The sequence below is a fragment of the Suricata suricatta genome, chromosome 14, assembly GCF_006229205.1.
Source record: "Suricata suricatta isolate VVHF042 chromosome 14, meerkat_22Aug2017_6uvM2_HiC, whole genome shotgun sequence".
NCBI classification, from domain to species: domain Eukaryota; kingdom Metazoa; phylum Chordata; class Mammalia; order Carnivora; family Herpestidae; genus Suricata; species Suricata suricatta.
This window is the reverse complement of record NC_043713.1, coordinates 84357199-84369243: the sequence shown is the minus strand read 5'-3', so window position 1 is coordinate 84369243 and position 12045 is coordinate 84357199. Positions and strand designations below refer to the sequence as shown.

The 12045-nt window shown below is 63.0% G+C and overlaps 1 protein-coding gene across 5 annotated transcripts in view; it reads right to left on the bottom strand.

Annotated features, from left to right (window-relative positions):
• The window catches only part of LOC115277288 (refilin-A), a 237868-nt gene that overhangs the window by 1385 nt on the left and 224438 nt on the right, over positions 1-12045 (bottom strand). For all 5 annotated transcript variants that reach the window (XM_029921336.1, XM_029921339.1, XM_029921338.1 and 2 more), the window contains 2 exons: positions 1456-1565; positions 13-295 (listed from right to left, as the gene is read on the bottom strand). In XM_029921336.1, coding sequence (XP_029777196.1) covers positions 13-295; positions 1456-1565 — 393 coding nt within the window. The remainder of the gene's footprint in view (positions 1-12; positions 296-1455; positions 1566-12045) is intronic.

Here is a 12045-nt window from a genome sequence, read left to right as displayed (position 1 = left end):
TTCGCTCGGCCGGAGCTGCACGCTGGCCGCGAACCAGCGGCGGGGCCGGCCCAGGCTGCAGCGCAGGGTGGTCCGGAAGGTGCTGCTGGCGCGCTTGGGGAAGATGATGGCCGTGCTGCGGAAGCGCAGGGCGCGGGGCCGCGGCTCCAGGGTCAGCTGGCTGCGGTAGCTGCGCCACGTGCAGTTGGGCGCCGCCACGATGGTCTCGCTGTAGGCCGTGACCGTGGGCACCGGCGCGTAGAAGACGTTGTCCCGGAAGTGCTTCTCGGAGGCGTACTTGACCTCGGAGTTGCAGCTGGGGAGGGCGGGAGAGGCAGGGTGAGCCCCGGAGGACCGCGCCCTGTCGCCCGTCCCCCGGCCCCACGCGGTCAGGTCCGGGGCAGGAGCTTCTCGACCAGAAGGACCCTTCAACCCACTGGGCTTTTCCCTAATGTCAAGGCCAAAGATCAAAGAAGGGCAGAGGGAGCTTGCCAGCTTAGGGAAAGGCCACGAAAGAGGTGGGGCAGCTCGATGCCACAGGTCCGCCTGGTTGGAACCTCAGTGGGGCTAAAAGTATGCCAGACAAGGACATTTGGGGACAGTGGTTGAGATCTGACTATGTACTGTGGGGGAGGGCGGCAAGGTTCTGTCCTCAACCGTCCTGACCTTGACAGCCAACCAGACACTATGTGAAACGAGGTCCCTGTTCTTAGGAAGGACACTACATGGGGGATGCCACTAACTTCTCTCAAATGGGTCAGGAGAAAGTTCCATTTACAGAGAAGGGGAGAGTGGGTGGATGTCAGAGCAAACAGGCCCAAGTGTAAATCGTTCCTCGTCCTCTCCCTGCAACTTTACCGAAAGTTGGAAATTACATCTAAGTAAGTTTCTCCCAAAGCAGCTTCAGCACCCCCGTGCGGGGAGACCCCCTGATGAGCACGCAGCTGCTCAGTATCCCACAGGCTTTCAGAACCTTCTGGAAACCACACTGCAGGCAAAAGATGTGCAAGGGGGGGGATTTTACCTCGTTCCCCACCGCACCCCCACAGGGGCTCGGCGCCCCCTCCCCGTCCCCCACCGCACCCCCACAGAGGAAGCCTTCATTCCCGGACAGCCTGCACAGAAAAGGGGGCCCCACAGTGCCTGCGTGGTTCGGTCACGGAGAAATCTGGCAGGACGGGAGGAGGAAGGAGTCACGTTAGGTGTGTGAGTGTCAGTCATTGTGCAAAGTTCTGGAAGGTTGGATTACAATAAAATCAGCCAGATTTGGGGAGAAGGGTGGGGGGGACGTGGCCAAATGCAGACCTGGAGCACAGGGGAGAGAAGGGACCGTGGGGTCACAGTCTCTTAGAATCAGTTCATCTCTCGCCAAGCACCGGTCAGAGTTGGGGGGAGCATGCTGGGCTGGCGGCCTGGTCCCCCCACCCCAGGCAGCGCCCGCTGCACCTCCGCCCCGCCCAGCAGCCCCCAACTCACCGGATCTCATGTGTGGGCTCCGGGTGCACCTCAATGGTCTCCCCGAAGAACACAGGCAGCATCCGAGGCCGCGTCTCGAGCGCTGGGGAGCTCGGGGGGCGGGCACGGCGCTGCAGGGAGAGCCACACACAGGGTTACGCGGCCCTTTGGGACTGTGGCCTCAGCTCCCCACTGGGCGCAAGGGTCCACCCGCACCCTTCCTCCCCTGGGTCAGTCTGGAAGCCTGCCCTGCAAAGTCCATCGAGAAGCCCACCCTGGCTCCACCCACGGTGCCCCATCCTCCAGCCTCCCTCCCCCAGTTCCCAGACACTGAAATGTGGGGTGTGGGAGCAACCTCCGTCTGTACCCCCCAGCTCACACCAGGCCCAGGAGCTGGGCCCAGAGCCCGGGAGCACAGGGACCCCTCTCAGGGAGGGGTCTGAGCTCAGGGCCCCCCGGGCTGCCCCACGGCGACGCTGTAGCCGGGAGCTCATGAGAAGCTGAAACCGTGTCGTCCCGCTCCTGACCCTGCCTAGCCCGGCCCAAGGTTGGGGGCAGCCCCCCGGGGCTGTGGCTCATCTGCCCAGAGGGACACGCAGGTGGGGAACGTCCTCAGGAAGTGGCCGAAACCTGACCATAAGGGACCAGGAGTCACTCCCCCTACGACCCTCTAAGGCACCTCACGGAAGTCCCCCCAGGGCTCCACCACAGCCTCACGCCGCAATTCACCCGTTCCTTAGGTCCTTAGGTCGGGAGCGTTTGGGCCCTGGCTGCACGTGCGGCCTGGAGCCACGTCTGTGCACGGCTGCACACCGGCCATCTCCCTGTTTCACTCCCAGTGCGGCCGGCGAGCTCACTCACACCAGCCCGCCTTCAGCAGGTCGCCTGTGTGCGGAGAGCCACGCTTCCCAGGCCCCCAGGGGGAGGGGCACACATGTGCCTGTGACTCATGTCACCTCTGGGCCCAGGGTGTCACACCAGTGAAACCTCTGCTGCCAACCATTCCTTCCGCTGTAACTAACGCTCAAGATGGAGGCTGTGTTGCCCCCAGTTCCTCGAAAGGCAGGCCACTCAGGTCTCAACATCGCGGTCAACCTATGACACAGAGGGGCGGCCACACGGAAGCCTCTGCCATCTGGATACCACTCCCTTTGGGGATGTTTGTTACACAGCATTACGTGGTGGAACCAGCCCGTGCCACGGTCACGTCTGCGTCTGCTCTGATCCCGTGTCCCCCACACCACGCCCTCCGGGAGCTGCCACCGTGCACAGGGGAGACCGTCCCCCTGCTCCTGTGGAGCGTGCTGCCCGGATCCTTCCCTAGTCTTCAGAGGATCCCGCAGGCAGGCTAAAATTCTAACTGTGCTGAGGGCTGCAACCGCACGGGCTCGGAGGGCCTTGAGAAGAAGAGTGCCGACTATCAGGAAACCCAGGAGGGCTCCCCCATGGAAATGACACCTCAGATGTGATCTAAACGACGAAGTGGAGTTAACTCTGGCCCCATAAGTCATGTGTCCTGGAACCCCACCCAGGCAGGCTCGTGAGGGGTCACCCCAGCCCCAGACAGCACACAGGATCAGGACACTTCCGCAAGGGCTTCAGCCCACTATCCCTCAGCCCCGCCCACGCACCCCTCAGCCCCGCCCACGCACCCCTCAGCCCCGCCCATGCATCCCTCAGCCCCTTTGCCCAGCTCAGCGGCCTGGTTCATGCTACTTCCTGCACTGGGAATGTCTTTCTGGTTCCTTCTCGCTTGGTCCCATGCAGCTTAACCCGGGCACCACCTCCCTGCCTCCCCACACTCTCCCCGGCACTCCTGGGGCTCTCATCTGCTGCCTCCATTGCTGTGACCTCTTTGTCTGTCTGTCATCCCCCAGCCCAGGGGCTCTCTAAGGTTCAGGACCTGAGGGGCTGTCTAACCCAGGGCTGGGCACGTCACAGCGCCTGCGCCATTGAGAGGTGAGAACTCACACGTGCAGAAGCCCCCGCTGACTTGTTAGCCCCACGGCCAGGTCCAAGCCTGTGGACAGGGTACTCGGAGCCCCCCCCCGAGCCCATCACAGTGTCCCCAGAATGAGAGCCAAGGACCACAGGAAGAAAAGATAGGAGGCTTGGAGAAGGAGAAGGTCCCCCAGAGCCCCCAGGAGCTGTCCTTGCTGTGGTCCCACGTCTTGCTGGCATTTACAGAGTGAGTGGCCTCTGTGGGCCAGTGTCTGCCCCCTTCCTGGGCTCGGTGGGTGGAGTGATGCCCCAGAGGTGGGCACGCCCTAATCCCAGGAACCGTGACGTGCCAAGGTTAGGGGTCCTGGGGTGGGGAGGCGCTCCTGGGCTACCTGGCGGCCCTGTGTGATGGCGGGGGGCGGGGCGTCCTCATGGGAGGGAGGCAGGGGTCAGAGTCAGATTGAAAATGCTGCACTGTTGCCTTAGGACGGGGGAAGGGGCCGCAAGCTAAGGGATTCAGGCAGCCTCTAGAAGGTGAAAAAGACAAGAAATGATTCTCCCCTAGACCTTTCCAGAAAGGAATGCAGCCTTGCCTCAATCCTTGAGTTTAGCCTGCAGGACCCACTTCAGACTTCTGACCTTAGGAACTGGGAATTTAAGCCACCACGTGGCCGTCGGCACGGCAGCAGCGGGAAGCCGATACACCCTGTGACTCGGGGCAGACAACCCCTCCCTGGCCAGCAGCCTCCTGGTCCCTGAAGTGGGTGACGGGTCGCAGTGAGGCCTGACCGAGTCAAAGCTCAGAAGCACGTGGGGCAGTGCCGGGCACCGAGCCAGCCGCGTATAAGAGCTGCCTGTGTTAGGGGTCCTCCCTGGAGAGAGGCGCAATCCACACCCTTGTGAGCTTTGAGACAGCACTGCTTCCACCTTCCAGACGGAATTACAAGGGGTGGGGGGAGGCAGTGACAAGATTTAGGCACTTCTGGCACAACCTCAGCTGTAAAACTCCATGACTTGATGTTTTTAAAATAATGCTCTCTCCCCAAAGGCATTACCTGCAAAGCGGCATTTTCCCAAATGCATAAAAGTGTTTGCTGAGCATCTCCAGTGGGCTGACCACCTACGAGGTACCAGACCCTGTGTGGGTAGGACAAGGCACAGCACCTCTCAGGGTGCCTCTTGTTCAAGAGGGGACGACACGTGGAGGAAAAGAGAAGGTGATGCAGGCATGTGAGAGGGTGAACATGGGTGCCAAGGTTTCTGGAGGTGTTTCTTGTGTCCAGATGGGCGGAAGGACTGGAAAGACAGAGAGGAAGGCTGCTGCCGGTTTTAATCAGCCCACACTGCCCGCCCCACCCCTCCCGGAAGGAAGGAGCAACGCACAGCGAAGGTGCAGGGAAGGGGTCTTGGGGAGGCAGGGCCTTCGAGGCTGCTGCAGAGCTGAGCGGTCCCCCTGGGGTCAACCCAGGCTGGCGAAACTGCCAGACCTTCTGGGACCTCTCCGAGCGCCCCGTGAGAGCAGCGCCAGCCGGGCCGGACCTGGCTCCCCGACCGGCCGCCAGGACAGGAGACGAGGCTTCGCAGGCTGGGCGGGGAGGCCGGAGCTCTGGGCACGGTTCTCCAAAGGGCCCCCGTGGAAAAACATCCAAAATCTACCCACACTGGACGTGCTGCACAAGCGATAGGAGAAGCCAGAGGGAACCCAGACACAGGCTGGCATCCAGGGGCCTGCGTGGCGAGACAGCTCCGGAAGTCACCGCTGAGGCCCCAGGACAGCCCCGCGGGGCTCCAGGGACAGACACAATGGGGACACAGTGGCAGCCGCGGGCCTGTCTGGAAGCTTAAAGCGGAGTCTTTCTGGATGCGGCGCTGCCGCACAGGACCTGCCCGCCCGGAGGGGAGGGAGGAAAGCATCTCCCACGGCCCAGAAAGCACATGGCTGGGGCTGGCCCTGGAAGGAGGGCCCTTCCAAGACCAGGTGGCCTTTGGCTGCGACGCCGGGAATGGGGGAGGGGGAGAGGCTGGGGCGGAGGCTTGTGCACCCAGGGGGCCCACTGCTCGGGCAGCCATGGGCCTACCTGGAGCCGAGAAGGCCCCCAGGCAGCCCACCGCCCTCACCGGCTCCCCAGTGTTCCCCCTGGAAGCCTGGACTCTTACTCTGTCCTAAAGAGAACCCTCAGCCACCTGCTGTCTATGCCTCAGTCTGCCCATCTATAAAATAGGGCTGCACCGTTTGTGAGGCCTACACCACAGGGCTGGCCAGCGACCTAGGGGGATTCGGATCCCCGTGCAGCTCTGGGGAGCAGGGGCAGGGAAGGGATGAGTGAGCCCCATGCACCGATGAGACAGGACCACCCACAGCCCCCTTCGATGCTGCCCCTGCCCCCGCGTGGATGGATGGACGCAGCTGGTCCAGCCCCCGCCCCTCCCCCGGCTCCCAGCTGGGAGGCCCCTGCTGTAGCCTGGGGAGCAGGCCGGCTCTCTGGTCTCCCCGCAGGTGGCCGGTCGGGGGGACGGGGCGGGACTGGCAGGAAGCAGGCTCCGGAGGCCCCGCCTGCCTCAGCCGGTGATTCACATGCCCTCCCAGGAGCCGCAGGGGTGAGGGTGAGCGCTGGCAGCGAGCACGGTTACACCGTGAGCTTTGGGGCCCGCCCCTCCTGGCGGCCATTCAGGCCACCGCCCACAGCACTGCCGGTGGAGATAACTGCTCGGTGGGGGAGCTCGGTGCCATGCGGTGACAGCCCAGCCCGACCAGGGGTCCCTGCCTGGTCGCCAGGGACACGTAGGGACAGTGCAGCGGTGTTTGTGCCTGGCCCGGGGGACGCATAGCGGCCAAGGAGCAGCAACGCCCATCAGTGGAGCTCCTGGCTCCTGGAGAGAGAGGGACCACTCGGGATGCCCCCTTCCCGGCCGGTGACACGGGGGGGAGGGGTCCCCACCAAAGCCACGTGGAACGTTCACAACAGCTAAAATGGCCTGGGCTCCAGCCAGCCCGCGATGGCTTTTGTTGCTGTCCGAAATAAAGCTGATGGTCTGCGGTGTGCTTTTGGGATCTGACCTTGAACCTTCACTCATGAGGAAACTGATCCAAGGGGAAGACATTCAAGATTTCTCAGTCTTATGCAAGGCCTCGGGCAACGTGGCAAATGTTGGAACAGCTGAACGGTGTGCCATGGGCCCGTTGCCCTCTCCCCCCACGGCACAACAGAGGACCTGAGTGGGCCTGGGTGGGGGAGCCTAGGAGGCCCCGAAGGGAGCAGGTCACTCCCTAAAGAGTCACGGAGCGCTGTGGGCCCAGCACAGGCTCCCACAGGCCCGGGGTCTGACACCCGAAGCAGCAAAACAAAGCAAACACAGACATCGGGGGGAGGCAGGGCTCAAGACCCAGGCTGCTCCGGTGACGGCCACCCAGACCCAAGCCAGCAGGGGCGGGGGGGGGGGGGGGCGGGCAGGCTGGCTTGTGACCTCCAGCAAGTATGTGGCCTGCAAGTGCACCCTATTTGGAAACTAGGGTCTTTGCAAATACAATCGGGTTAAGATGAGGTCCTGCCGGACAACGCTGGGCCCTAAATCCAGTGACGGGCGTCCCCATGCGAGGAAAACCACAGGACACGCATGTAGGGCAGGCAGCCACGTGGAGATGGGGCAGGACCTGGACACCGGGGACAGCGCGCCACCACCGGAAGCTAGAACAGACTCATGGGAGGGGCCCCCCTGGAGGCAGCGTGGCCCGGCTGACACCTGCCTTGGGACTTGTGGCTCCAGAGCCCCGAGAAGGACGGCCTGTCGTTCGGAGCCGGGGCTGCGGCGCGGCCACGCGGGCCCAGGAAGCCAGCACGGGCACCCGCCAGGCCCCGCCAGCCAGGGAAGGCCATTTATCCCCAGAAGGGGGTTCCTGCTGGTTCCCTCATCTCCAGAGCACCTGGAAGGGTGTGGACCGATTGGTCTCCTTTTCACAGCTAGAGCCTCTCGCCCTGGGAGCCGCTGAGATGCGGGACAGCCAGGGACGCTGCTGGGGGCAGATTTGTCCAGGCTTCAGCAGACAAGGGCTGAGCCGAGGCGCCAGTGTGCGTGGCTCTCCCTCCTCCCTCCTCCCACCCTGGCCTGACGCACCTGGCCGTCTGCCACCTGGGTTTGCTCCCACACTGTCACCAGTCGGGGACACACCACTGAGCCCGCAAGGGGCCATGGGGACTGACCTCTGTCTCAGTCCATCTGTCCATTCATCCAGCCATCTGTCCATTTGTTAATCCATCCATTTGTCCATCCATCCATCCATCAATCCATTTCTCCATTGATCCAACGATCAATCGATCCGTCAGCCCCTCCATCCGTCCGTCCGCATGTCCACCCTTCCATCCTTCCCACCTCTGGGCACAAACTCCCCAGGTCCCTCCCCCTCTCCCTCCTTCACCATCGCAGTCCAGAAGCAGAAACAGGACAACCCAGGACTCCTGGCGGCACGGGCAGTGTGGTGCCGGCCATGATCCTGAGGCGCCCGTGACCTTGGGTGTCCAAGGGCTGGGGAGGCTCCCGGGTGGGGCACAGACACCTAGCTCCACCACGGTTCTGCCTACACCCAGACATTCAGGCGTCTGTCACAAATACAATCCACACATCAACAGAGTCGGGCGATGGGCGGGGCCACAGGAGCCCGGGGCAGGAGAACCTCGTCCCCACAGCCACGAGGGGAACAGCCCAGACTTGTCACCTCCTGCCACCACTACACAGGGGCTGAGTCCCTCGTGTGCCGCAGACCTGAGATCCGTCCTCATGTCGCTCCCCATGGGGGGGCTGTTCTCTCAAACGTGGGCCCACGGAGCAGAGCCTGGGACCCCGAATGCTGTAGTGGCACAGGCTGCTTGGGGCCCGGGTTAACGGGATGCACGCAGCGCCTCACCCCCACGGGCAGCCCGTCCCTCCCCCAGGTCCCTCCCTCCCGACCACTCAGGAGGAGGGACAGAGGAACAAGGCGTCTGCTCCACCGCGGGCTGGAGGGCAGGCCCCGGGAGCTCGAGGGAGGCATAGACAGACGGACAGCGTGTGTCTTGCTCATGCAGGGGCCCTGGGCCGGCCGGGCTCAAGCACCTGCGGGGTGAGTGCCGCTGACGGGCAAGCCGGCCGTCCCTGCACGGTTCCAGAGAGCAGGGCCCCGCTGGGCAAGCCCCGCACAGATCCTACTCCCGGGGCATCTCCCAGTCAGGTCGGGCTTGGGTCTCTAATCTGGGGCTTGCGGGGGCTCAGAATGCCTTTTGAGAGATAAAAATAAAACAATGACACGGGATTTTTAGAAGATCAAGTGGAATTTTAACGTTCCGACCTCAGCGTGGCCCACACGTCCCTGCTCTGGCCTCTGCCAGCCTCCTGGCTGCTCCGTGAGAGCACGATCTTGTTCCCGCCTCAGGACCTTTGCACGCACCACCCTCTGGGACTGGCCCACACTCCAGCCCCGTACCCACAACGTCCGTACCCTGCTCTGGCCTCTGCCAGCCTCCTGGCTGCTCCGTGGGCGCACGATCTTGTTCCCGCCTCAGGACCTTTGCACGCACCGCCCTCTGGGACTGGCCCACACCCCAGCCCCGTACCCACAAAGTCCGCGCCCTCATTTGTCTTCCTGGTTTCTGTGAACCATCACTTTCCCGACCGCCCTGCCTAGGGTCTTGGGCCCTTCCCCGCCTTTTGCCTTAAGAACACTTATCAAGCCACATTTAGGTTGGTGACTCTGCCTTGCCCAAGGACGCCACTCCCATGAGGGCAGGGACCTTGGACCCCCTGCTCGGTGCTACGTCGCCCACGTCTCCAAAACGGCACACATGGCACACAGTAGGTGCTCATTTGCTCGGGCAATCACCAGAAACATTACCATCTGCCCCAAAGAGGGAGCAGGAAAACCCCTAGGTCAAGGCAGGGTGGGGAGGTGCATTCCCACCCAGCCTGGCCCTGGGGCCCCTGATGTCTTGGGTGGGGACAGTCTCACAGTCGCTGGGACACCCATATGAATGGGCCATTGTCCAGACGCTGAGTCCAGCCTCTTACAGTGCAGGGTGGGGATGGGGCCTCTGATGAAATGAGGCGTGAGCAGATTTAACGCGAGCGTCCGGCAGAAGTGGGGTGGCGCGGTGCTGAGGCTCACCTCTCCCCCACCCCCGGCTGGGACACTCGCCACCCACACTGGGGAGCCAGCCTGGGCACCGGGCGTCAGAATCACCCTGGGCAAAACAGGCTCTCACCGGGACCCGTGTGGCCTGGCGCAGGACAGTAAGGGGACATGAGCGGAAACCCTGCCCGATGGCCACCTGCCTCTGCTTGTGCATTTGAAACCATCAGCTGGAGATGCGATGCGCCCCTCCCTCCAGGGGCGCGCAGGATGGCAGGATGGTGGCCCATATCCTGCCCGCGTCTGCGCCTGGAAGGCGTTCTCAGTGAGTCCTCAGCCGAGGGGGCAAGTTAAACACCAGATTAGGGAGCTGATGGGGAGCTGGGGTGTCCTGTGGGCGAGGGGACAGGGCCCCAGCTGCAGGGGGGGTTGTTGGGAAGAGGTTGCCCGAAGCAACCATCTCCTCTCTTTTTATTAAAAGCAGCACCTCAAAAGCCCATAGGTCCACAGGCGTTATGTTTTTTAGTTAAAAATATAATAGAGGGGCCCCTGGGGGGCTCAGTCGGTTGAGCCTTCGACTTCGGCTCAGGTCATGATCTCAGGTTCGTGGGTTTGAGCCCCGCGTCGGGCTCTGTGCTGACAGCTTGGAGCCTGGAGCCTGCTTCCGATTCTGTGTCTCCCTCTCTCTCTTCCCCTCCCTGCTCATACTCTGTCTCTGTCTGTCTCAAAAATAAATTAAAAAAAAATAATAGTCACACACCCCACAAAGGTAGTTAATTAGCTAATTAATGGAAAGCAGCACAATGTCAGGTTTAAGCGTAGAGACTCCAGATCCAAATTTCCTGGGGTTCCACCCCAGTAAGGCCACTTACCGACCAGGGGACCTTGGGGAAGTGGCTTCAGCTTGTCCGTCTGGAAAATGGGGCTAATTAGGGTGCATACTTCATTGGAATATCGTGGAAAGCAAAGGAGCCCAAGTGGGTGGAGGGATGGGGAGAGTTTCTGGCCCGTGGGGAGAGCCATCTAAAGGCCCAGTATCAGCCTCAGGTTTGCCTTCAAGCCAAACGAAAGCTCAGCGACCGAGCGGGCAGTTCCAAACCCTGCGTCTAGTTAGCGAGGAAGGCGGGGGAAACCCATAAAATCAACCAGAACAGCCAAGACAAGTAAACCCGGCATGCTGGCCGGCCTGGCTGGCAAAGAAAGGTTCCAGAAAGCCCTCTTTAAGAAGGAGTCCAGGTCACCCAAAGAATAAAGGGAAGACTGGGCCCCTGGACGGCTCTAAACCCTGTCATGTAAGAGGCGCAGGCATTCACTCCCGGTGGGCAGACCTGCCCCTCCCCCGCCCCCCCAGCAGCTGTGACAAGTCCAAGGCCCTCTCGCAGGAAAGCATCCCCTTCAGACAACAGGATTCATTTTACTGCAAACAGCCTGCCCCGCCCCCCCTCCCCGAAGTCCTCAATGCCCCTCCCGCCCACCCGGCCCAAAGTTCAAATCCACCGTGTGATTTTGGTCTAAGGCGGCAGCACATGAGAATCATTCGAGGAAGTTTTCAAATCCGAGGCACCGGTCGGAGCCCACACCAACTGAGTCTGGGAGGTGGGCACGGGTCCTGTTTAAAGATCCCAGAGGGACGCCAACACCCTTCAAGTCTGGGACCCACGATCTAAGGAGCAAGGGCGCCACCAGCGCCGCTGACGTCGGGAGGCTTGGGGGCAAGGGGCGCATTCCTTTCCGCGGGGAGTATTTTCGCTGGGGGGCGGGGGAGGCATTCCGTGCCCTGCACCAGGGAGCGCGCCCGGAAAAGTGGGGAGCGGCTGGGCTGGAGCCGGGCCAGCACGCACACTTGGCCGAAAAGGACAAGGCGGAGAGCGGGCGGGAACGGGGAAATATGCCCCTGGCGTTGTCAGCGCCCTCCCGATTTCATCTTGTCATTCCTCAAGTCCCCAAGGTGCCGGGTCCCCGCCGCTTGGCTCCGGCGGCCAGGGGCGCCCTGTCTCAGAGCAGCCGCCAAGGTGGGCGCCCACCCGGACCCACAAATCTCGGGCGCCCTGAGCTGGGGCTCCAGCCTCTCCCACCTCAGCTCCACGTCCACGTTCAGAGAAGGAAGGGTTACTGTCTGGGTTTGGTTTAAAAAAAAAAAAAAAAAAGGCTTTGGCGCTGGAGGCGCTGGAACAGTAAACAGGGGACGGGGTCAGGAGCAGAGGGGACTGGGGACGGATGTCCACAAGCGGCTTCAGCCTGGGGTGCGTTCTTCGGGAATCCCGGGCACGGCCCGTCGCCCCCCGCCCCTGCCTGGCCCCTCCCTGCACGGCCCACCACGCCGCGGAGGGCCCGCCGCCAGCGAGAGGGCTCCGGGCCCCGGGACCGGGCTGCACCGCCCCCGCGGGGCGGCCCTGGCCGGGCTGGGGGCGCGGGAGCCCCGTCCCCGGTTCGCGCGCTTACCGCTCTGGCCTCGCCGGGTCCCGGGGGCTCCGAGGCGGCGCCGGCGCCCCCCGCGCGGGCGTCGAGGATGCCGGGCGCCGGGGAGTCGAAGGGCGGGCTGGGGCTGGGGCTGGGGGGCAGCCCGGAGTCGG